The sequence below is a fragment of the Lactuca sativa genome, chromosome 8 (assembly GCF_002870075.4).
Source record: "Lactuca sativa cultivar Salinas chromosome 8, Lsat_Salinas_v11, whole genome shotgun sequence".
NCBI lineage: Eukaryota > Viridiplantae > Streptophyta > Magnoliopsida > Asterales > Asteraceae > Lactuca > Lactuca sativa.
In genome coordinates, this window is record NC_056630.2 from 103,878,146 (window position 1) to 103,903,505 (window position 25,360).

The 25,360-nt window shown below is 36.1% G+C and overlaps 3 protein-coding genes across 3 annotated transcripts; all 3 read left to right on the forward strand.

The window, feature by feature from the left end:
- Nucleotides 1-1,269: 1,269 nt before the first annotated feature.
- On the forward strand, nt 1,270-2,166 carry LOC111909581 (uncharacterized). Its single transcript, XM_023905369.2, has one exon. The coding sequence runs from the start codon at nt 1,270-1,272 to the stop codon at nt 2,164-2,166; it is 897 nt and encodes a 298-aa protein (XP_023761137.2).
- Nucleotides 2,167-17,446: 15,280 nt separating this feature from the next.
- Nucleotides 17,447-18,564, forward strand: LOC111909579 (uncharacterized). Its single transcript, XM_052766508.1, has 5 exons — nt 17,447-17,483; nt 17,589-17,596; nt 17,682-17,981; nt 18,073-18,180; nt 18,262-18,564. The coding sequence occupies exons 1-5, from the start codon at nt 17,447-17,449 to the stop codon at nt 18,562-18,564; spliced, it is 756 nt and encodes a 251-aa protein (XP_052622468.1).
- A 1,477-nt stretch (nt 18,565-20,041) lies between these two features.
- LOC111909604 ((DL)-glycerol-3-phosphatase 2) lies at nt 20,042-22,160 on the forward strand. Its single transcript, XM_023905393.3, has 6 exons — nt 20,042-20,260; nt 20,914-21,138; nt 21,227-21,287; nt 21,384-21,531; nt 21,625-21,704; nt 21,806-22,160. The coding sequence occupies exons 1-6, from the start codon at nt 20,182-20,184 to the stop codon at nt 21,936-21,938; spliced, it is 726 nt and encodes a 241-aa protein (XP_023761161.2). The 5' UTR covers nt 20,042-20,181; the 3' UTR covers nt 21,939-22,160.
- The last annotated feature ends 3,200 nt before the right edge of the window (nt 22,161-25,360 follow it).

A 25,360-nucleotide genomic window follows, 5' to 3' on the forward strand; every position in this document is an offset into this window, starting at 1 on the left:
CTTGAAGCTTGTTTTTTTTTGTGCGTATCCAATGGCTACTAGGTCTACTCAACGTACCAAAAGAAAAAATCTATAAATTTCGAGTCTTTCTTAGCTTAAACTTTTACCCGGTTTATCCGGACCCAAAAGACCTATGCCCGAAATAGCCAAAACCCGAATAAGGCTATTATTAAAACCCAAAACTAGAACATGGAGAAACATCAATACATAATATCTAATTTTGAAAATATGAATTTTAATAAATAATTAGAGTCCAATAATAATAATTCAAATAAGTACTGTTCGCAAGAAAAAAAACATGTGCCCAGATGATTTGAATTTAGGTTGAATTAAAAAAATTATTATACAAATATGATTTTTTTTAATTTATATAATATATAATAATAATAATAATATAATAAATAAATAAACAAATTAAAACTATTAAAACCTAATAGATGACACGTAGTCATATTATAAAAATAATTAACAAATCCAAATCTAATTTCTTTCCTTTGATCTCACGAGTAACACCAAATCTAATTTCTTTCATTGTGATTTCACGAGTAACACAAGCATTACCGATAATCTCTACAATGACCACCACCGTTAATGTCCATGTCGGCCACCACCACCAGCAGCGTTAACCTTAACAGACAACCCCTAAAATTTTGGTTCCTATCAAGGCATATCGCATTCCTGACCTCCAGTGCAGTAGTCGATTATAGGGAAAATACGAACCCTCGGCTGTTGATTCTATCTCCATGATTCATGGGCGAGTGATGTTTTTCTTGGTAAGTTTTCTAGTTCTTTATTCTTTTTGACCTATTTCTTATTAATTGATTTCAAAAACTTTTGTGTAGACAAAATACTGACGCTGTTACAAAATATACACAAAAAGTTTTGTGTAAAGCAAATTTTTGATGTTGGTACTTTCCCATCACGTTATATAACAATATATATCCTTGTTTAATTTATGTGTTTTGTTTGATTGGAAAGTTGGAAAATGTCAGAAAAAGTAAATTTGGTCCAGGTTCCTCTAATATTTGATTGATTAAAATTAATGCAGTGAACATCAAACAAAGATATTGCATCGCCCCTGATCATCCGGTTGTTGTCTAATTAATTAGATAATAAGGTATGTTCTCATTGGAACGTTAGATCTTCAATTTAACTATTACTACTTCCTATTGTCTCCATAACACATGTTGAAAGTAATTAGTAAATATATATCAACCGTTAATCATGAATGCTATTTTTTTTCTTACAATTTTGGTATACCTTAGCAGAATGAGCAATACGGCTAGGAGTTGGATGTATGATAGACTAGATGCCGATGAATATATTTCACCTATTTTCACAAATGGATTGAAGACATTCATTGAATTTGCTTGTAGTAATCAAAGTTTTATGGATGGAGATAAAATTAAATGCCCTTGCAAAAAATGTCTAAACAGAGCATTTCAAGAAGTTGAAGTTGCAAAGTTTCACTTGTCTAAGTTTGGTTTTATTCCGAACTACTATTTATGGAATAAACATGGAGAAACATCAATAGGTAGTACTTCGTTTGGGATGGATGATACACACTCTCCTTTTAATGAACACCATGATCCCTCTTACAGTGAAATGGTTATGGATGTTGCCGGTTATGACTTTATAGGAAGAACTTTTGATGAGGATCCAAATCCAGAAGATAAGAAGTTCTTTGATATGCTAGAGGCTGCTGATAGAGAATTATGGTCAGGTTGTAAAAAAGCAACTCAATTGTCTGTTGCCGCTAGACTATTGAATATCAAATCAGAATATCGCATCCATGAGCAATGTTTTAATGCAATATGTCAATCGATGAAGGATGGGTTACCAGAAGATAATAACATGGTTGATAGTTTGTATGAGACAAAGAAGTTAATACAAGCACTTGGTCTACCTGTGGAACATATTGATTGTTGTAGGTCTGGATGCATGTTATATTGGAGGGATAACAAAGATCTTGATCAATGCAAATTTTGTGAAGCGCAGAGGTATAAATCTTCAACAAATTCTTCTAAGTGTTCACGTGTAGCTTACACCCGAATGCATTACCTGCCTTTAACTCCAAGGTTGAAAAGATTATATGCTTCTCAAGCAATAGTCGCTTCCATGCGATGGCATGCTGAGGATCATGGTCATGATGTTGGAGTTATGTGACATCCATCTGATTCCGAAGCTTGGAAGAAATTTGATATCAATCATCCTTCATTTGCAGCTGAAAGGCGTAATGCTAGGTTGGGCCTATGTACAGATGGATTTCAACCCCATGGAACCTCAGGATCACAATATTCGTGTTGGCCCATTATCATTACACCTTATAATTTGCCACCGTCTATATGTATGAAAGAGCCTTACATGTTTTTTACTGCAATTGTGCCTGGACCCAAGAATACTAAGGATAAGTTAGATGTTTTCCTTGAACCTGTTATTGACGAACTAAAGCAATTATGGGAAGAAGGTGTCTTAACATATGATGTATCGTTAAGACAAAATTTTCAAATGAGAGCCGCTTTAATGTGGACAATTAGCGATTTCCCGGCTTATGGAATGCTTTCAGGTTGGTCAACTGCAGGGAAGTTAGCATGTCCACATTGTGGGAAATCTTCACAAGCATTTAGGCTTCCAAATGGTAAGAAGATTTCTTGGTTTGACTGCCATAGAAGATTCCTCAAATCTGATCACTCATTCAGACTAAGTAAGACTAAATTCACCAAGAATCGGGTAGAAAGAAGGAATCCTCCTCCAATTATGACAGGTGCAGCAATTTTAAGGGAAATTGAAGATTATGGTTTCGTAAAAGTGACAGATGCTAATTCTTATGTAGTAAATAAATCATGCAGCAAGGTTAAGTGTGGTTGGAAAAAGAGAAGCATATTTTGGGATTTGCCATATTGGAAAATAAATCTTATAAGACATAATTTTGATGTTATGCATGTTGAGAAAAGTTCTTTGAAAATTTGTTTTACACCGTAATGGATGTTAAAAACAAGACAAAGGATAATGTAGGCGCAAGAGCTGATTTAAAACTATTATGTAACAGAAAAGGGTTTGATAAAAATCAAGTTACAGGCGAGTATCCAAGAGCACCTTATGCATTGTCTAAGGAACAAAAGAAAGTCATATGTAAATGGGTAGAAAGTTTGACATTCCCAGATGGTTATGTTTCAAATCTAGGGAGGTGTGTAGATTTGAGCACATGTAGAGTCTTTGGAATGAAGAGTCATGATTGCCATGTTTTTATGCAAAGGTTGTTGCCAATTGCATTTCGTGAGATGTTGCGAAAAAAGGTGTGGGAAGCAATTACCGAGTTAAGTCTTTTCTTTAAAAGATTAACTGCATCGGTAATTACTGTTGAAGACATGAAAAGGATTGAAGATGAAATTCCCATAATTCTTTGTAAATTGGAAGGTATTTTTGTCCCCGACTTTTTTGACTCAATGGAGCATTTGCCGATACATTTGCCATATGAAGCGAAGATAGTAGGTCCCGTCCAATATCGATGGATGTATCCATTTGAAAGGTTAATTTTGTACTTTACATAGTATTCCTAACAAATAATTGTTGAATATAAATTAATATGTTTATTGAATTTTGTGTTGTAGATTACTCCATCAGTAGAAAAAGGATGTTAAAAATAAAGCTAGAGTGGAAGGTTCAATTTGCAACGCATTCTTGGTTCGTGAAGCATCAATATTTTGCTATTACTATTTCGAGCCTCATGTTTATACACGTAACCGAAAGGTTCCTCGAAATGATGATGGAGGAGCTAGAGACGATGATGAAGAAAAGTTGACTATATTTTCTGTAACGCCTGTGTTTCCGGGCTTGCCATTTTTAGCAATGTAATAGTCTAGGTTAACCTTTGTAACTTGTTTTGAAATAATAAGAATGTATTATTTGAGTATTATGTGTTTTGTGCTTAATTGCTTAATTATGTGGTCTGATTAATTAAGAATAAAAATAAGCGTCAAAATTTAAGTGTAAAATAAACTTAATATCTTTGAATAATGTTGTAGTAGTTGAAACGAGGTTTCCGAATATATTTAGAACGCCCAAATCTGACTTCGTATGAGGAAGTTATGATTTATCGAAGTTTCGGCTTAGCGGTGTGCAGCCTGTTTTACTCGATTTGAGATCGAGGGGTTTTTAGCCGAAGCAATCTAAATGAAAATCGAAGATCTCATTGTTGGTATCAAAGCGATAAAAAGTTAGGCGAGAACGGACGTCAAACGAAGAAGTTATGAATTTATAACGAAGTTTTTCTGTCGCGGCCTATTAAAAATAAATAATAAAAATTAAGTCAAAATTAGCCGACGTAGTCTAAACGAAAGTTGTAGAGCGTAGTCTCACCTACGCGTGGATATAAAGAACGTCGAAAACGGAGTTCGTATGAAGAAGATATGAATTTCCGAAGTTTATTAATTATTTTGTATTTAAATTTAAATGGAAATTCGGAGGCATTATCCGAAGGTGAGTCACCGGTCTGATCCGACGTACGCCCCGCGTACTTCGAAGAGTGTCGACATTTCGGATGACGCATGCAGTGACGATTTCGGAAGCAGTACGCGCTGCGTACTGCAGTACGCCCCGCGTACTCCGAGGCTCCAGCCTCCTATAAATAGGATGCGAGGGCAGCCGACCCAATTGCCAATTTCTTATCTTCTCTCTCCCGTTTTGCATCGTTTTGCGTGCCAGAAATATCCCGAAGCCCCGATATTATTCTCGAGCCCCGAGGCAAGTCCCGAGATCCCGAAGATCCCGAGAAGTGCGGTTCCCGAGCCGAAGCTCTGCCCGCGAGAAGTTCGATTTTTGAAGAGATCTTCCAGATCTGCTGAGGATTACTACTTCTGCAAGTCGTAGTGCTGTCCGATCATCTTCTGATCAAGTGAGTGTATACTACCTTTCATAAACACGATAATAATACAAGTTTGGTTCGAGTGTATTAAGTATATTGTTGTTTATAAGTGTGAGTGTGTAGTTACCTTCTTCCAAATACAATAATATGAAGTATTTTAAATAAAATACGTGCTATGTGTATATATTTGGTTGTGTTATGTGTGAATGTGTATTCACTCTCTTCTATCTCATAGATATGATTTATTCTCTATGAGATATGTGCTATGTGTGTGTGTGCCTCATCTGTTATGTGGATTATGTGTTGATTAAAGCATGCTATACAGATTTTCAAAACTAAGTATAAAAATGTATATTTTATCTACTAATATGTTGGGTAGAACATGGGTAGATAGTTGGTGTGTAATAAACAGATGAGAGGCCTCGTTGTTGTTTGATTTAGTCATCTAGCGGAGTTTAGATGACGACCACTGGCTATTCTAGACAGTCTTGTGGAAACATTAGTAGGTTCGCCGCCTGTAGGTGTTAATGAACTTGGGTGTTCATTCGCTGTACTCCATCCCCCTCATGGTTGTCTTATTTGACTTATATTGCTGAGGTACCCCCGAAGCATGTGTTGTCGCCCCGATGAAATATTCTTAGACTAGGTCCCTTGTGTTAGTTGTTTTAGGGACATAAAGTGAGAATAACGGGAATGGGTAATTGGGTTATTGTTGGTTGGTGAAAATTAAATATGATTATTTATTGTGGGTTGAAAACCCTATATGCTCACCAGGCTCCCAAGCCTGACCCACTCAGTTTTAAATTGTATTACAGGAAGTGGCGCGAGGGCATGAGATGGATGAACCATCAGTTGTTTTGATTACAAGTCTGCATATGTTTATATTTGTTGATTGACTTGTAATGTATTCGTTTATGCTTATTGGTCTGTATCGGAACATGACACCCCGAGTTTTGATTATAATGAAAAATGCATTTCTTTTATGAAATGCTTTGGTAAACATTGTTTTATCATGTTTTGTTTTTGGGAACAAATTCTGCAACTCTTTCAAATCAAAAGGATTTACTCTGAAAATATTTTTAAAGCATAAATGAAAAACGGTCTTTTTCGGCCGAGATTTTGGGGATGTCACAGTTGGTATCAAAGCATTAGTTTAAGCGAACTAGGAATTTGTAGGATTTCTAGACTTAAACTTAGAATGCTAAGTGAAGTTTTGAGATGTGTGTCTGTTGTGTTTTAGACACGAGCATTGGTTTATTTTAGGAAAGTTGCCTAAAATGCTTTTATGTGCTAAATGTTATATGTTGCCATGTATGATATTATTTGTTCGGATCTATGGTCTGTTGCCGACCGGATCTAGAAACCTTATGTGTGTAGGATTCTAAGCGTACGTCTACGATATTAGAACTAGCATGTAAACGTTTCGGAGTGATAAGGAAGATTTGAATATCTATCGTGATTGAGGATCTAATTTCACCTTATTCAGTGTGTAGATCAAAATGGTGAGAACAAGAAGTGGAGTTGGAAATGCTGACGAAAACAGGAATCAACCACCAGTGATTGAACAAGTACCTGTCGTAGCAGCAGCACCTGAGTCAATAACCATGGCTGGTGTGCAAATGATGATTCAGACGATGTTGGATCGTCAGATGGATGAAACTAGACGGTTGCTTCAGCAGCATCGTGAAGAACTGTCAATTCGTGTGGAGGAGCCTGAATTAAATGAAGGGCACTCGGAAGGTGGAAACTTCAGTGGGTCTATTGGTCAAGCCAACCCACCGATAGTCAGGCAAGACAACCATGATGGAAGGAATGATGGAATGGGATGCAAGTACAAGGATTTTCTAACTTGCAAACCATCGACCTTCAATGGTAAGGAGGATCCGATTGGGGTTATGGATTGGATCTCCGAAATGGAGTTAGCCTTTATGACATGTGGCTGCAGAGGTAAGTTGCAGACTATCTATGCCGTGCGACAATTCCGAGGTGGAGCCGTTCGTTGGTGGAACACTCTAGGGAAGACGTTGAGCCCTAATGATCCACTGCAATTGTCATGGGCAGAGTTCTTGGTGCAGTTCAAGCGCAAGTTCTGCTCGGCTCAAAATTTGTTGGAGTTGGAGAACAAGTTCCTGACATTGACGAAAGGCAGCATGTCAGTTGATGAATACACCAATAGCTTCACCGATAAGATGGAGTTTGCCTTGCGTATCGTCCCAGATGAGTTGACAAAGGTGGACCGGTATGCGAAGGGACTCCCATGGGAGTACGAGGTGCCAGTACGTCAGGCACTTACTCTAGAGGCAGCTATCTGGGCTGCCAAGTCTGTTGAGAACATGATTAAGGGAAGAACCACTGTCAAGGTTGAGGTTGGTGAGAAAAGAAAGTTTGAGGGAACATCTGGTTCCGGTAAGAAGGGCAAATTTTCGAAATCTGATTCGAAAAAGTTTGGAGGAAAAGGAGGCGAAGTGAAGTGGTGTGATAAGTGTAAGAAAAAGCACTTTGGGAAATGTAGCGAAGATGTAACCTGCTACAAGTGTGGATAGATGGGACATTTTGCCAATGAATGTCCGAACAACAAAAGGATGTGTTTTGGTTGTAATGAAGAGGGACATATTTTGAGAGACTGTCCGAAGAAGAAGGAGGCAGCTAGGCCCAACATTCCACCAAAGCCGAAGGCGAGAGCCTTCCAGATGACACTCGAAGCTGCGAAAGATGAAGCTGATGTCGCTTCAGGTACCTTTCTCGTAAATGATTTACCTGCTCAAATTTTGTTTGATTCTGGAGCCAATTACTCCTTTATTTCGCATGAGTTTGGTAGAAAGCTAGCTTTGCCTATTGATAGACTAGATGATGCTTTATTAGTCGAAGTAGCTAGTGGCAAGTTTGTACCTGTTAGCCATCGTATGAAAGACATCTTAATCGACCTTAATGGGAATAAGTTTCACGAGGAATTATTGCCTATCGAGCTAAATGGTTTCGACATCGTTTTGGGAATGGATTGGCTTAGCGCCAATGATGCCGAAATTTTATGCAAGAAGAAGATAGTTAAAGTAAACCCGCCTGGGAAAGATTCGTTTATGGTGTATGGGGACAAACGCAGAGTGAATTTTGGAATCATTTCTCTAATGAAAGCCAGAAAGTGTTTGACCAAGGGATGTACATCATATTTAGCATTCGTGATTGATGCTAAGAAGGAAAAGAAGGTGATGCAGAGTATTCCAGTGGTGTGTGATTATCCGGAAGTATTTCCCGAAGATCTTCCTGGATTACCACCTGATAGACAAGTGGAGTTCAGAATATACTTGTTACCAGGAACCACGCCAATAGCAAAAGCACCTTACCGATTAGCACCGATGGAGATGAAGGAGCTGATGATGCAACTTCAGGAGTTATTGGACAAAGGTTTCATTAGACCTAGTTCATCGCCCTGGGGAGCTCCGGTGTTGTTCGTGAAGAAGAAAGATGGAAGTATGAGAATGTGCATCGATTACAGAGAGTTGAACAAGGCAACAATAAAGAATATATATCCGTTGCCGAGGATTGATGACCTGTTTGATCAATTGCAAGGTTCGAGCTATTTCTCGAAGATCGATCTAAGGTCAGGATATCATCAGCTGAAAGTAAGAGAGCAAGATATCGAGAAGACTGCATTCAGAACTAGATATGGACACTACGAGTTCTTGGTTATGTCGTTTGGACTAACCAATGCTCCGACAACGTTCATGGATTTGATGAATAGGGTTTGTAATCCGTTCCTTGATAAATCCGTGATAGTGTTCATAGACGACATTCTGATTTACTCGAAGAGCCAAGAAGAGCATGGCAGACACTTGCGAGAAGTGTTAGAAGTTTTGAAGCAGGAGAAGCTGTATGCGAAGTTCTCCAAATGTGATTTTTGGATTCGTGAAGTCCAATTCTTGGGTCACGTGGTCAACCAAGAGGGGATAATGGTTGATCCAGCGAAGATCGAAGCTGTGATGAAGTGGGAACAACCGAAAAGTCCCACGGAGGTTCGAAGCTTTTTAGGATTAGCCGGATATTACCGAAGGTTTATCCAAGGTTTTCTTCGATTGCTACTCCATTGACAGCTTTGACCCACAAATGAGCTACTTATGCTTGGAGTGATAAGCATAAAGAAGCATTCGAGAAGCTAAAGAAGAAGCTATGCGAGGCACCGATACTTTCTTTACCCGATGGAGTTGAAGACTTCGCTGTTTATAGCGATGCGTCTGGGGTTGGATTGGGTTGTGTTTTGACCCAAAGAGAAAAGGTGATAGCATATGCGTCTCGACAGCTGAAAGAGCATGAAAAGAATTACCCGACTCATGATTTGGAGTTGGCAGCGGTAGTTTTCGCTCTGAAAATATGGAGGCATTACCTCTATGGCACGAAGTGCAAACTTTTTACTGATCATAAGAGTCTCCAATATCTCTTTAATCAGAAGGAATTGAATATGAGGCAACGACGCTGGCTAGAATTACTTAAAGACTACGACTGTGAGATACTTTACCACCCCGGTAAAGCTAATGTTGTTGCTGATGCTCTCAGTCGGAAAGTCAATCTTGAAAGGAGAAGGCCAAGAGCGTTGAGAATTGAAGTTGTCTCGACCATTGTGGAGAGTATAAAGAAAGCTCAAGAGGAAGCTTCTGAGAAAAATGACCGAAAGGAGGAACGTTTGGGTAAAATGTTGGTGTTTGGTACAAACGGTCATGGACTGAAGGTATTCCAAGATCGTATTTGGGTACCTAAGTCAGGAGGATTAGGGATCTTCTGATGGGAAAAGCTCACAAAACCATGTACTCAATTCATCCTAGTAGCACTAAAATGTATAGGGACCTGAAACCCTACTACTGGTGGCCAACGATGAAGCTTGATGTTGCAAAGTATGTGGCTGAGTGTGTGACTTGTGCGAGAGTCAAGACACAACATCAGAAACGGGAGTTTAGAACCATTGCCTGTGCCTATGGGTAAGTGGGAAGACATTGCTATGGACTTTGTCACTAAACTGCCCAGAACAAAGAATGGTCACGACATGATTTGGGTGGTCGTTGATCGATTCACTAAGAGTGCGCATTTCATAGCGGCCAAGGAGAAGTGGTCTATGGAAAAGCTTGCGAATTCTTACGTAAGGGAAATTGTGAGGCTTCACGGTGTCCCGTTAACGATTGTATCGGATCATGATAGCCGTTTCACCTCAAGGTTTTGGAAAAGTCTACAAGAGGAAATGGGTACCAAGTTATGTTTAAGCACAGCTTACCATCCGCAGACTAATGGTCAGAGTGAAAGGACAATACAAACACTTGAAGATATGCTGAGAGCATGTACCTTGGAATTCCTAGGTAATTGGGATGAACACTTACCTTTGGTAGAATTTTCCTATAATAATAGTTTTCACTCGAGCATTAAGATGGCACCTTATCAAGCTTTGTATGGACAGAAGTGTCGTACGCCGTCTTGTTGGCTTGAGGCTGGGGAAAAGCAGTTTATGGGACTGGAGTTGGTTCATCAAACCGCTGAAAAGTTGAAAATAATTAGGGAAAGAATGTTAGCAGCTCAAGATCGTCAAAAGAGCTATGCTGACAAAAAGCGAAGACCGATGACTTTTGAGATTGGAGATTCGGTTTTGCTTAAAGTCTCGCCGTGGAAGGGACTTATAAGATTTGGTAAAAGGGGAAATTTGAGTCCAGGTTTATTGGACCGTTTAAAGTTCTTCAGAGGATTGGGAACCAAGCTTACAAGCTCGAATTACCCGAAGAACTGAATGGAATTCACAACACTTTTTCATGTGTGTTATTTGAGGAAGTTCACGGGAGAAGTTCCCGATATAATTCCAATTTCTAAATTGAGAATTGATGAGAACAAAAGGTTGATTGAAGAACCAGAGGCAATTGTTGACCGAAAGACTAAGAAGTTGCGACGCAAAATGGTTGGGTTAGTGCTTGTCCGATGGAAACACACGAATGGGCCGAATCTCACCTGGGAGACGGAGAGTGACATGTTGAGTCGCTATCCGCATTTGTTTGTTGATGTGTGATTCCGGGGACGGAATCATTCTAAGGTGGAGAGAATTGTAACGCCTGTGTTTCCGGGCTTGCCATTTTTAGCAATGTAATAGTCTAGGTTAACCTTTGTAACTTGTTTTGAAATAATAAGAATGTATTATTTGAGTATTATGTGTTTTGTGCTTAATTGCTTAATTATGTGGTCTGATTAATTAAGAATAAAAATAAGCGTCAAAATTTAAGTGTAAAATAAACTTAATATCTTTGAATAATGTTGTAGTAGTTGAAACGAGGTTTCCGAATATATTTAGAACGCCCAAATCTGACTTCGTATGAGGAAGTTATGATTTATCGAAGTTTCGGCTTAGCGGTGTGCAGCCTGTTTTACTCGATTTGAGATCGAGGGGTTTTTAGCCGAAGCAATCTAAATGAAAATCGAAGATCTCATTGTTGGTATCAAAGCGATAAAAAGTTAGGCGAGAACGGACGTCAAACGAAGAAGTTATGAATTTATAACGAAGTTTTTCTGTCGCGGCCTATTAAAAATAAATAATAAAAATTAAGTCAAAATTAGCCGACGTAGTCTAAACGAAAGTTGTAGAGCGTAGTCTCACCTACGCGTGGATATAAAGAACGTCGAAAACGGAGTTCGTATGAAGAAGATATGAATTTCCGAAGTTTATTAATTATTTTGTATTTAAATTTAAATGGAAATTCGGAGGCATTATCCGAAGGTGAGTCACCGGTCTGATCCGACGTACGCCCCGCGTACTTCGAAGAGTGTCGACATTTCGGATGACGCATGCAGTGACGATTTCGGAAGCAGTACGCGCTGCGTACTGCAGTACGCCCCGCGTACTCCGAGGCTCCAGCCTCCTATAAATAGGATGCGAGGGCAGCCGACCCAATTGCCAATTTCTTATCTTCTCTCTCCCGTTTTGCATCGTTTTGCGTGCCAGAAATATCCCGAAGCCCCGATATTATTCTCGAGCCCCGAGGCAAGTCCCGAGATCCCGAAGATCCCGAGAAGTGCGGTTCCCGAGCCGAAGCTCTGCCCGCGAGAAGTTCGATTTTTGAAGAGATCTTCCAGATCTGCTGAGGATTACTACTTCTGCAAGTCGTAGTGCTGTCCGATCATCTTCTGATCAAGTGAGTGTATACTACCTTTCATAAACACGATAATAATACAAGTTTGGTTCGAGTGTATTAAGTATATTGTTGTTTATAAGTGTGAGTGTGTAGTTACCTTCTTCCAAATACAATAATATGAAGTATTTTAAATAAAATACGTGCTATGTGTATATATTTGGTTGTGTTATGTGTGAATGTGTATTCACTCTCTTCTATCTCATAGATATGATTTATTCTCTATGAGATATGTGCTATGTGTGTGTGTGCCTCATCTGTTATGTGGATTATGTGTTGATTAAAGCATGCTATACAGATTTTCAAAACTAAGTATAAAAATGTATATTTTATCTACTAATATGTTGGGTAGAACATGGGTAGATAGTTGGTGTGTAATAAACAGATGAGAGGCCTCGTTGTTGTTTGATTTAGTCATCTAGCGGAGTTTAGATGACGACCACTGGCTATTCTAGACAGTCTTGTGGAAACATTAGTAGGTTCGCCGCCTGTAGGTGTTAATGAACTTGGGTGTTCATTCGCTGTACTCCATCCCCCTCATGGTTGTCTTATTTGACTTATATTGCTGAGGTACCCCCGAAGCATGTGTTGTCGCCCCGATGAAATATTCTTAGACTAGGTCCCTTGTGTTAGTTGTTTTAGGGACATAAAGTGAGAATAACGGGAATGGGTAATTGGGTTATTGTTGGTTGGTGAAAATTAAATATGATTATTTATTGTGGGTTGAAAACCCTATATGCTCACCAGGCTCCCAAGCCTGACCCACTCAGTTTTAAATTGTATTACAGGAAGTGGCGCGAGGGCATGAGATGGATGAACCATCAGTTGTTTTGATTACAAGTCTGCATATGTTTATATTTGTTGATTGACTTGTAATGTATTCGTTTATGCTTATTGGTCTGTATCGGAACATGACACCCCGAGTTTTGATTATAATGAAAAATGCATTTCTTTTATGAAATGCTTTGGTAAACATTGTTTTATCATGTTTTGTTTTTGGGAACAAATTCTGCAACTCTTTCAAATCAAAAGGATTTACTCTGAAAATATTTTTAAAGCATAAATGAAAAACGGTCTTTTTTGGCCAAGATTTTGGGGATGTCACATTTTCACATCCTGGCCGCCCATATGGAAAACTCAAGAGGAGAAGGTTAACTGATATGGAATTTAATGCTGCACATTCTTACATATTAGTTAATGAAGAAAAAGTGCAACCGTATCTTAAGTAAGCTTCTAATCGATATTCCAATTCATTTTTTAGTCAAGACATGAGTTCAAATTATTTTATTTCTTATGTTTACAATGAATATGAAAAGTTGTTGAAAGATCTATATCCTGATATAAGTGAACATGATCTCCAGGTAGAAGTGGATAAAAATTTTGCGTCATGGTTTGAGAATTATGTGAGTGCACAATTGTTATTATTACATTATTATTTTTTTTGTCAATATTCTTATGTACTTCTTTATTTGTCATATAGGCACGCCAAAATCAAATAAAGAGCAAGTATATATATGATCTTTCTAGAAAACCTTTAAGGACAGTGAAATTATATAATGTCTATTTTGTCAATGGTTATAAGTTTCATACATAATCATATGGTGCTACTAAATCAACAATGAATAGTGGAGTGTGTATAAGTAGCGAATCATGTGATTACTATGGAAGGTTGGTGGAAATATTAGAAGTTGAATATCCTGGTTTGCCGGTTAAAAGCACAATATTGTTCAAATGTGATTGGTATGATCCAACACCTGATTAGGAGTCAAGGTCCACAATCAAGATAAATTGGTTGATATAAACAAACGAAGAAAGTTCAAGAAGTTCGAGCCATTTGTTTTGGCTATGCAAGCTACTCAAGTTTGTTGCATACCATACCCCATCACGAGGCAGAACATGTTTGATTGGTTGGATGTATGTAAAGTTAAACCTCGAGGATGGATTGATGTGCAAAATAGTGATTATAAAAAAGATGTTGCTTTTCAAGAAGATGAAGTTCGAGCAAATGAAATCATTTGCAGCACGGAAGAACCTTCCACAAGTGCACACGATGAAACAGTTGAGTATGGCGACATCTCAAGCAACGTTTCTGATGATGAAAGTAATGATAACAATGAAGGCGAGTTTGAGTATAGTTCAACGACAAATGAAGAAGAAGATGTTGGAGGAGATGATCATTTTGATTATGATAGTGATTAACATGTCAATAATTACCTCCAACTATGGTGTCAAGATAGAGGTTGGTGACTGTTCAGGTTAATCATTTCTTAACTTTTGGAAAAATTTGCCCCTAAATATTTTTTCCTTACTTTTTCTTATCAGTCGTTAGCATTATATTTTTAAATAGAATTTTTAACAGTACTTATCTTATCAGTACAACACTTTTTTCATATAACACTTGATGAATGTTTCTTTTTTACTTCATGGGTTAATCACTTAGGTTCTGTTTTGTTGGAGGGAAGGAAATGATAAAGGCATAAAATATTTAATCAAGGGTAAAATGGGTACTTTTCATTCCTTGAACGAAGGAATGAGAAAAAAACAGGGGGGGGGGGGGATGAATAAAACCCGCATTTTGAAGGAATGACATTCCTTTAGGGATTCGTCATTCCTTTCCATGTGATCAACCAAACTATGCAGATTGTGTTTGTGCCTTGCTATTTTCTATGAGATCTCAAATCATATCAGCATTTTTTTTTAATTTTTTTTCTGTTTTTGTTTTCGAAACTATGCAGAAACATTCTTGTTTATGGTGAGGGACTCATTGATTAGTGTATCACGCATTTAAGGCTTTACAAGAGAACTATTTATGCTGTAACTGGATAAATGTACTATAAAAGGCCCAAAAGGGTAAATTTGGAAACTGGATAGTTAGTTGGTGGGGAGCAAAGGAGAATAAAATGATGGAAGATTACTCTGATTGTCATGATATGTTTGTGCCAGCAGATTTTTTGCTCACAACTTTTGCTTGATCGATGGATATTCCCTAGTGTCTTTTTTGTATTTTATTTTCATCAAATCATCTAATACAATCAACTTATTTTTCCCTAATTCACTACACTCTGTTTTGTTGATTTACATCAACATTTGTTTTCTATCATGGTGATTTTCCCTACAATATGTTGCATGCCTCATGGCAGGGGTATTATAGTCCTTTCAGTGTTTTACTTTTTTAGACTGCTAGTTTATTAGTCCCTGTTTAACATAAATTATATTTACGGTTCCTCTACAAAATAAAATTACAGTAATGGTCGCTAAATATTTTTTTTGTAAGAAATTGTAACATGCTTATAATTATTGAAAGATATAACAACCTACCTGATGACCACATGAAAGAAATAGTCCCATTTACATGTAATTAACAATAATTTATATTTTCTAATGTCTAATATATCTTTTACTCATAATTTTAGATGGAAAGAGAGACAATAAGGAAAAGATTTACTGCATCGGTGAATTCAGGGAGAGAAGGGGGTCCACTTTTTGTTAGCTTTAAGACAAGATCCACACAATCAAGAACACTAATCGTAGTTTTTCAAATTGACCCTATAAGATACTTATCATCATAATTCATGAATCATGCTTTTACCATGGAGGATAAACTATTATTGTTTATAAAATGCATCAAGATGTCAAAATATAGTAAAATACTTATAGATAAAAGCGTTAGTTGGTAATTTTTTTTTCTTAAAAAAATAGTAAAATACTTATATATTTGACAAAAATTCATTAATATGTGACTTTTGACTCATTCATTTATATTTTAAATCATATTCATATATAACCTCGTATTACCTTTTCCTTATTCCTGATTTATCTCCTAATTTATTGTATATCTAAGTACATAAGTTTATTTTTTAAATAATACAATATATAATTTACCATATACAGAATAGTTATAAACAAAATAGTAATTCAAATATTTTAAATTCATCCCCCCAGACCCGACAAAACAAATCTCCCTATATCCACTCCCTTCAAAACTGTTTCCCCATTAATTGCTCACGTCAAGGAGAATTTAGAGTACGTCTGTGCTCTTCGTGGTTTCCTCTCGTCTTCTAGGTCTTTTCAGTGTTTCTGATCAAAGTGTTTCCCCCGTCTTCCAGGTATGTTTTCTTTTGTTTCTTCTCTCTTCTTCTTAGTCTTCTGTCTTTTATAACTATCAGCAATATAAAATTAATAATGGAGTTTTACTTACGTCAGCGTTGCTTCTGTTTAGTATATTCCAATTGAATTTATCTTTTCTCATTCTCTGTTTTATGCGACATTTACGTTATGATAAAAATATATTTGATCGACTTCTCTTGTTTATACAATTATATTTAGATGTTGCGATTTGATAACAATATTATATGAAACATGTGTTAGATCATGACAGGATAATAATTAGTACAATAGTTTTTTTTATTTGAATCTATTGAAAAGTAGTAACAATTGTTGTCTAGTTGAATTTTGATACTCGGTACTTTAAAATGTTATCTGATGTATAGAACATTTAATCATGTTTACTAGTTTATGCCAATTGTTGCTTTCTAATCCACCTGATATGTTTACTTTCATATATCTTTTTGTAACATAAAATAACTGGAACAAATCTACTAACATATAAGTCAAATGATATAACAAAATGGTCACTGTTTAAAATAAAATTATAGTAGCGGTTCATGTCTCAACCTTTCCTCCTATGTCATCTTCTATGAACATTTATTCCACCAACATCATACATACTCATAATATCAACATAATGAAATGGTCCCATTTGATGGTTAGTTCTATTACTATATGTATATGGTGCAACTAGCAGGAAAGATGTCTCCATTCCCATTGAAAGGAGTTCCAACAAGGCCACACAAACATATGCATTGCTTGTTACAAAGGTCTACTAATGAAGCATCTATACCTGCATTGTCATCATCTACAGTCCCACAATTTGGTACTGTACCCATGCCTGCGTCCAACACTACATCCACACAGACATTCACACGGATAACTTCTACTCCTCCACTAGTTGGTACTATATCAGCCCCACGATCCACCCCTTCATCCACAACAGACCCATCATCTACCTCTGCATCCAAAACGACATTCACATCGGCAACAACTACCCCACCAATGTTTGGTACTTTATCAATGCCTTCATCCACACCAGCTCCATCATCAGCCCCTTCATCAACACCAACTCCATCATCTACACCTTTATCCACACCAGCTCCATCATTAATCCCTTCTTCAACACCACTTCCATCATCCACCCCTTCATCCAGAACAGCTCCAACGACACCGCTTGATGAACAAAACGAAACACGAATAGACGGACGCTTACGTATTACAGTTCAGGCAAAGGAGTAAGTTAAAATAGTAGTTAATTTTCATATATTTTGTTCAAGTTTGCTTAATTTCATAATTTTTATCAAAAATGTACGTTACAATCATTATGATGTTTATTTTGTTATGTAGGTTATCACCTTCAGGTAAATGTTCCTACATAATTAAAAAATCGTTCCTAGATAAAGTGGACCCAAAAGGATATAAGTGGGCAACTTTAAGTGAAGAGACAAAATAATTTTATTGGGAAGAGTTTCAGGTAAATGGTTTATTATTTATGGTTTTATTCACTTATTAGGCACATTGTTCATTTATGATAACTCAAATGTTATTATGTATTGTAGAAAAAATGCTATTGGGATGTTGCAGTTGGTAACTCAGTTAAGGCTGCTTGGGAACATAAGGCCAAAGAAAGGTATCGACAGTATATCTATGACATGAGCACAAGAAATCCAACCCACGAAAAGCCGTCTCACATAGAACAACAAGTGTGGAATGCTTGGAATGCAATATGGAGTTCAGATGAGTTCAAGAAAAAATCAGAACAAAATAAAAAAAATAGGCGTAAAGGGGTAGTGGGTGGAAAAGCCCCACCTACTCATAATGGAGGATCTGCTTCTCATAAACAAATTGCTATTGATATCGTAAGCGTCTTTTTACCTATTCATATAATTATGGTATATATTTTGATACATTTTGTGATGAGATTTTATATATTTCTAATATTATTGTTAGGAGGAATATACCGGAAAAGCTCCATCAGTCTATGACGTATTCATGTTTACTCATACTAAGGATCATGACGGAAAGACATTCCTAGATGAAAAGGCGAAAAAAGTTCATGTAAGTTTATTTAAGTAATTCGGTGATATTAAATTAAAGATATTGTATAAATTGTATATTAATACCTTGATAACATTGTAGGATTTTATTGAGTCTCGACGTGCGGATTTGGAACTATTAGGAGAGGAAGTGGATGAAAATGAGTTGTTTTATACAGCTGTTGGAGGACATGACCGTAAAAGAAGAGTTTATGGGCTTGGATCATATGGAAGATCCATTTTTCCTGGAAATTCTTCTGAAGCATGCAGTTCACCGGATACAAATTTGGAAAAACATCATCTTGAGGCCAAGATCCAAAAACTAGAGGAAACTATTGAGCAACAAAGAGTCGACTTGGATGAAGTGAGAAACACGATCAATGATATGAGAAACATGATTAACTAGTGATATTTTCTTTAATTGTGCGTTTATTATTTGTAGCTACCTTTTACTTTTTAATTAATTTGTCTTAAGTTTTGGACAAAGTAAGAAAACATTGGATGCTACAATATTTTTATGAAGAATTTATGCAATTTTGTTTTATTTTATCTTGCATTTTCCTAATGTTTGTTGTTAGAAAATTGGTTTAGAGATAATTTTCTAGTAAATTTTGTTTGTATTTTGCTATGGAATTGATCTTGTCACCATTTTTCACTATGGAACTAGTTTGTATTCATTTATCTACGGATTTATTTTGTAGTTAAATTACTATGGATTTTTTACGAAAGTTATTCCATCATGTTTTGTTTGCTATGGAAGTAGATAGTAGTGAATTTGCTACGGAATTTCCCCGTCATGGAATTTGCTACGAAATATTTGTTACAGAATTTGTTTGTAGTGAGCTTACTACGAAATAGTTGCTACGAAATTAGTTTGTAGTGCTTTTGCTACAGAATATTTTCTACGAAGTTAGTCTGTTGTGAGTTTGCTACGGATTTGCTATGGCATGGTCCGTAATTAATTTGCTATAGAATTCCTACGAAAAAATTTGTAGGCACTTCGCTACAGATTTACTACAGATATCGTTGTAGCTATTTTGCTATATAATTCCTACGAAAAATTTTGTAGGCACTTCGCTACAGATTTACTACGGATATCGTTGTAGCTATTTTCCTACGGAAGAGGGGTGTAGCAAATTCTGTATCAAAGGGCCTACGGATTCCATAAGGACCCTTTAGCTACAAAGAATTTTTCTACAGAATGGTGTCGTAGAAATTTCCGTAGTTAATCATGTTTGCCTACGGAATTACATGCTTTAGCTACGAAATTTTTCCATAGCTAAATCAACTTTTTCTTGTAGTGTCCGCCACACCAAACCCTACAACCACACCTACCCCGTCCCTACCATCTAACTAACACCCCACACACCCATCCCCACTCAAACACCCATACACCCACACCCACACATAGTCACCCACGCCCACTCCCATGTTAATGTAAACAAACCCACATAGGTTTGAGTGACTACGAATTTAATAAATAAAAATTTTATCATTTAAAAAAACATTAAGTTACAACCATTCAATAACAATGTATTTTGATCATATTATGTGATTTACTTTCCGGTTGATTTCGACTTATCTCCAAATTAAATAAAAAACTTATTAAATTTCATATTAATCAAACGTCATAACAAATTTCCATTTCTTTCATATTTAAAATATTTGTACAAATTTTATCTCTTCAAAAAACATTTTGCGGTTTACCATCGTTTGTAAAAAGTACAATTTTAATAATCAAATCGACAAAAGAACACATTAGATTTTGATGCGATTTAACTTTTACTTCGTTGTTAAAATCTCTCTACTCTAAAAAAGGCTTTTTTGTTAACAAAAATAGCTTTATACGTTTCACTTAATTCTACTTGAATTCTTTTAAAACATGAGACACATTATTTTAAAACCTAACCAAATATTCGGTTTGATTCTTTGCGCCACTCAAACGCCAAGATCAAGTGTAAGATCTGTTAGCAGCAGAACTCAGCTCCCGTTCAAATTACGAAGAGCATCCGTATCGGCAAAAATGGCGAACACGACTGCCAGCGATTCAGAAAAGAAGTCAATCACTCACGTCATCTTCGACATGGATGGACTTTTGCTCGGTTAGTGCTGTTACATCCATGGTTTCCATTCAACTAAACTTATTTTGGATAGATTATCACTGACATTAAGCCAATTAATCATTGAACGCTTTCTGAAGTCTCATATATACAGATCTATTAATCGTAAGCACGCATAATGTAAGACGTTTTTCGTAGTTTGGAGTACAAATGGTTGTAGATTTGAACACACTTGCGATTAGTTTGATATTTCCGATCAATTGGATCGGTTTCTTATTGGCTTGTTCGTTTTAGTGATTTGATTAACTAGGGGAAATGTAAAGAGGATTTCTGTAAATATATCTTTCAATTGCAATCAGAAGTTCAGAACCCTAACTTTTTGGAGAGGGTCAAGGTTGAGAACATTACCTATGCTTTGACATGAGGTCAAAGTCTCAAAGAAATTAATATCTTCACAAATTCAAATTCACTTTGTAATCACAACATTTATGATTTATTCTTATCTTAGTCTGTTATGAAGTTCAGTTAGTTCAGTATACACAATGAGACATATTTAACTTCATCCTCATTATAGAGCATAGTTTCTATGGCTACATTTGAATGACCTCAATCATAATGCATTTTGTTATTATCCATACCAATTCAATATTTTAGATACCAGAAAGAATAACATAACACAAAATCTTATGTGACAGATACTGAGAAATTCTATACAGAAGTTCAAGAGATTATACTTTCAAGATTCAACAAAACTTTTGATTGGTCTCTAAAAGCAAAGATGATGGGGAAGAAAGCAATTGAGGCTGCCCGTGTGTTTGTTGAAGAGACCGGAATCAGTGATTCCCTTTCCGCCGAAGACTTCCTGGTAGAGCGCGAATCTATGCTACAATCCATGTTTCCCACAAGTGAACTCATGCCAGGTCATCACTAACAAAAAAAATCCTTTATTTATTTATTTATATCAATATTATTTTTCTAGTTTTTGAAAATTTAAACGACTAATTGTAGGTGCAAGTCGTTTGGTCAAACATCTACATTCGACAGGTGTCCCAATTTGCGTTGCAACAGGGTAAAAGAAACCTTTACATTCAAAATACAAAAAAACAATTCTACTTAAATTTTTCTTAAAGAATCATTTATTGTTATTTTGATGTGATATTTTCAGTTCTCATAAAAGGCACTTTGAATTGAAAACACAAAGACATGGTGAGATATTTTCATTAATGCATCATATTGTGATGGGAGATGATCCGGAAGTCAAACAAGGCAAGCCATCACCAGATATATTTCTTGCAGCTTCTAGAAGATTCGAGGTCAATCTATTTATATAATATATTATGGAAAAATGATAGAAATAGCAACATCCTTTCATTTATTTTACTTTTTTTTTCTATTATAATTTATAGGGTGGATGTGTGGATCCTTCCAAGATTCTTGTTTTTGAAGATGCACCTTCGGGAGTTCTTGCAGCTAAGAATGCTGGAATGTAAGTAGTAGTCCAATTTTGTATTTATTTTTTTTAAAGAAAAAGTAAATAATATAATAATGGTGAGTAAATATATATTTTTTTGTTAAAATGGGATGCAGGTCTGTAGTTATGGTTCCGGATCCAAGATTGGATACTTCATTCCATGAAACAGCAGATAAAGTGGTGACGTCACTGTTGGATTTTAACCCAAGTGAGTGGGGTCTTCCTTCATTCACGGATTCAGAAACCTAGGACTCTTTTTAAGGTAAGTGAATATATTTTTGTTAAACAGAGAAAACCATGTATTCATAGTATGTATAACCATTGAAGAGTTCTACTTAAGGGTTTCGAGATTATATATTTAGGTATTTGTATGATACTTGAAATGTGGTTCTTGGCGTCTTTTACAATTTGGGTTATTTCATTATGTATGATTTTGATTCAATTGTATTTCCATAAAGCAACACATGACTACATGAGTATGTCGATATTGACTGCGGATGCTCTATCTCCCCCTCTCGCCATTATTTCATCTTGCAAATGTCTTATTGTACATTATTTGAAAGCCATGTCAGCATACTTTTTTCAACTTTTAAAAGGCTTGCAAAGCCCTTAAGGTCCCTCATAATCGTTTTTATCAATATAATCAATATAATTCCTTCTTATATTTTAATTTTTTATATTTTATATTATTTGTTGATATGGTTATGGGTCCCATTTTGAAAGAGGATTGTTATTGCACTCATATAAATAGTAATTGCAAAAAGTGATGTGACAATTAGAAAGGTTAATGATATTACATTGATTAGAATGATCTTAAAGTTATTTTTGAACGAGAAAGACAGAAAAAAAAAAAAAATCTTTAATGCTGCCAAAGAAAGCCAACAAGCAACATTAATGATGAACCCATCATCTTTTGTTAGATTTTGGGTTTCCACTGTCAATAGAATACTTGAATAATTTTAAGGATCGTGTATAAGAAACACTTTATGCATGAGAGCTGATTCGTACACAATAGTTTTTCTCCATACATAACAATTTGTGTTTTAAAATATTGTATTGTACAACTCTATAAAACATAAATTGTTATGTATGGAAAAAAATTATTATGTACGAATCACTTCCCTAAATGCATACGTTGCTACAAAAGAAGGCCACCAAGAGCAACCCTCAAACATTTTAGAAGTGTCTTATCTAGTATGAACATGACTTTCCTTTAGAAGTGTCTATAATATTACTATATTTTGTCAAAAAAAACATGTGTTTATAGTAGGTGCATTGTTGGTTCCTTATTTAGCAAATAAGATCCACATTGCTAGGAGTTAGTTTGTTTTGTTTATCAATTGAAGATATATTGTTTGCGATCATACTGTAATATTTTCACCCAACGTGTTATTTAGAACATCATTGTCATTAAAACAAGCTAGCAAAAAACCATACAAATTAAGGCAGAATTGGATTAAGCATCAAAACATTCCAATTCTTAGAAGCCTTAGCGTTCCTAACTGAAAACAGTTGAAAGAAAAAGAAACAATGTTATAAAAAATGAACTCCTTCTGGTAAGTTCTTTGACGAAAAATGAGCGTGTTCCGATAGGTCCAAAGAACCCAAATGACTGTCCCATAAATCAAATCAATAATCACACGTTCCATGTTAGAAGTAGTCCCATTATCAACCTATTCAAAAACAAAGGAACCACCAAATCAAGCTAACCCGCTACCCTCCTCCAAACTTCTAAGGCCACCGAACATTGGAAAAATAAGTGATTGACAACTTCTGGGATACTCCCACAAAAAGGACACAAAATTGAGTCCATACCCACCCCTCTATCCACCACCAGATTATACCACAAAGGGATACAATTCAGTAAAACACACTAAATAAGAACGTTAACCTTAATAGGAACATACTAATTCCAACATGTAGGAGAAGCACCTATAGCAAAATGACTCTCATCCAAAAATCACCTAGTCGAGCTCACTGAAAAAACTTAAGAAGGGTCCAACTCCCAACTAACGACCCGACTTAGAGGAGAGATGAGCCTAATCCAACAAAGTCATAAACTCTGATAGTTGCAATGACTCCTCACCACCTCTTATAAGACAACGCCAATGAAATCTCCACCTAACAGAAGACTAAAAACCTCTAACTACAGCCTCTTGGGAATTCAAAAGAGCACAGAGCCTCAAAATTAAACCATAAGCAAAAAGTTACCACACTAGATTATAGTCCAGAACATAGTATCATCATTATTACCCAACACACATACCATATCCGACCTAGGAATAACGAAACTATCATAAAACTGGTTTATAGAACCAAGTATACGAGACCAAATTCCTTTACCCACATAAAAATTTGAACCACCCAAAAAACCACCATCCCTTCAATAAAGAGATTTAGTGAGTCTAACAAACAAGGAATTAGGCTCATTACAGAACCACCATCACCATTTGTATAAGAGAGCTAAGCTAAAAGCGTCAAGACTATCAATAACAAGCCACTTTTTTGTTTACCATTCAAAACCACTTAACCCAACTCAACCGTTTCTCCTGTAATTCGGCACCAAAAAAAACGAGGCCTAGAAGCTTTCAAATCATGAACAACATTTCTCGAGACTCTAAACAAAGACATGAGATAAATCCCAAGACTACCTAGAACCGATTTAAGAAGAGTTAACCAACCACCAATATACAACGTTTTGGCTTTTGAAGAAGAGAGACTTCTTGAAACGATCCATAACACTCTTCCAAACTTTAAGTCGATTCACACTCTCACCCACAGGAAGACCCAAATACATAAACAAAATAGAACCAACACTAAACCCAATTAAAATAGCCAAAGACCGGACCTCAAAAGCATCCAATCTAATAGTAAATAAGTTTGAATTATGGAGATTAATCCTTAAACTAGTCACCAAATAAAAACATCGAAGAATAAAAATGATATTTTAAACATTTTGTTCCTCCCACTCTCCCAGAAAAAGAGCATCATCCACATAAAAAAGATGGGATAACACCAACTCGTTCGCCCACAAAGAAATATCTCTAAAAAAATCCATGAGCAACTGTATCCTCCATAGTCACGTGTAGTCCTTCCATGACGATAATAAACAAAAAAAGGAGAGAGTGTGTGTACGTGTCTCCTTGTCTCAACCCATATGAAACTAAAACTCCTTAGTCGGGGGTACCATTAAGAATAACCAAGGATATGACATTCTTGAATGTAGCATCATAGCATGGATCCAAGATCTCAGAATATCACCAAACTCTAGGAAGTGTAACATTGGATCCAGATAATCCAAACTAATCGAATCATAAGCTTTGTTAAAATCCACCTTTAAAATCATAAGATTTTGTCACCTCTTCACCAAATCATTTACCAGGACATGACCATTTAGAATATGAAGACCTTTAAGGAAAGCTGATTGCTCATATCCCACCACCTTGTGCACCACAACCACCAATCTATTAGCAAGCAACTTTGCAATAACTTTAAACTGCAAGCTAATAAGACTAATATTCATGTAATACTTTATAAATAAAGGATTTTCCACCTTTGGAATGAGATTGATGAAAGAAGCGTTACATCCTAATGGAATAGAAGTGAAATTATAAAACTCATTCACGAAAGTAATAACATCAACACCAAAAAGATCCCAATATTGCTTAAGG

Excerpts from the sequence above, each read along its gene's own strand:
- LOC111909579 (XM_052766508.1), top strand. The coding sequence starts at position 17,447 with ATGATGTTTATTTTGTTATGTAGGTTATCACCTTCAG. Across the intron at positions 17,982-18,072 it reads AACAAATTGCTATTGATATC|GAGGAATATACCGGAAAAGC; the intron begins GTAAGCGTCTTT and ends TATTATTGTTAG. Across the intron at positions 18,181-18,261 it reads AAAAGGCGAAAAAAGTTCAT|GATTTTATTGAGTCTCGACG; the intron begins GTAAGTTTATTT and ends ATAACATTGTAG.
- LOC111909581 (XM_023905369.2), top strand. The coding sequence starts at position 1,270 with ATGAGCAATACGGCTAGGAGTTGGATGTATGATAGACTAGATGCCGAT.
- LOC111909604 (XM_023905393.3), top strand. The coding sequence starts at position 20,182 with ATGGCGAACACGACTGCCAGCGATTCAGAAAAGAAGTCAATCACTCAC. Across the intron at positions 21,139-21,226 it reads CACAAGTGAACTCATGCCAG|GTGCAAGTCGTTTGGTCAAA; the intron begins GTCATCACTAAC and ends GACTAATTGTAG. Across the intron at positions 21,532-21,624 it reads CAGCTTCTAGAAGATTCGAG|GGTGGATGTGTGGATCCTTC; the intron begins GTCAATCTATTT and ends TATAATTTATAG.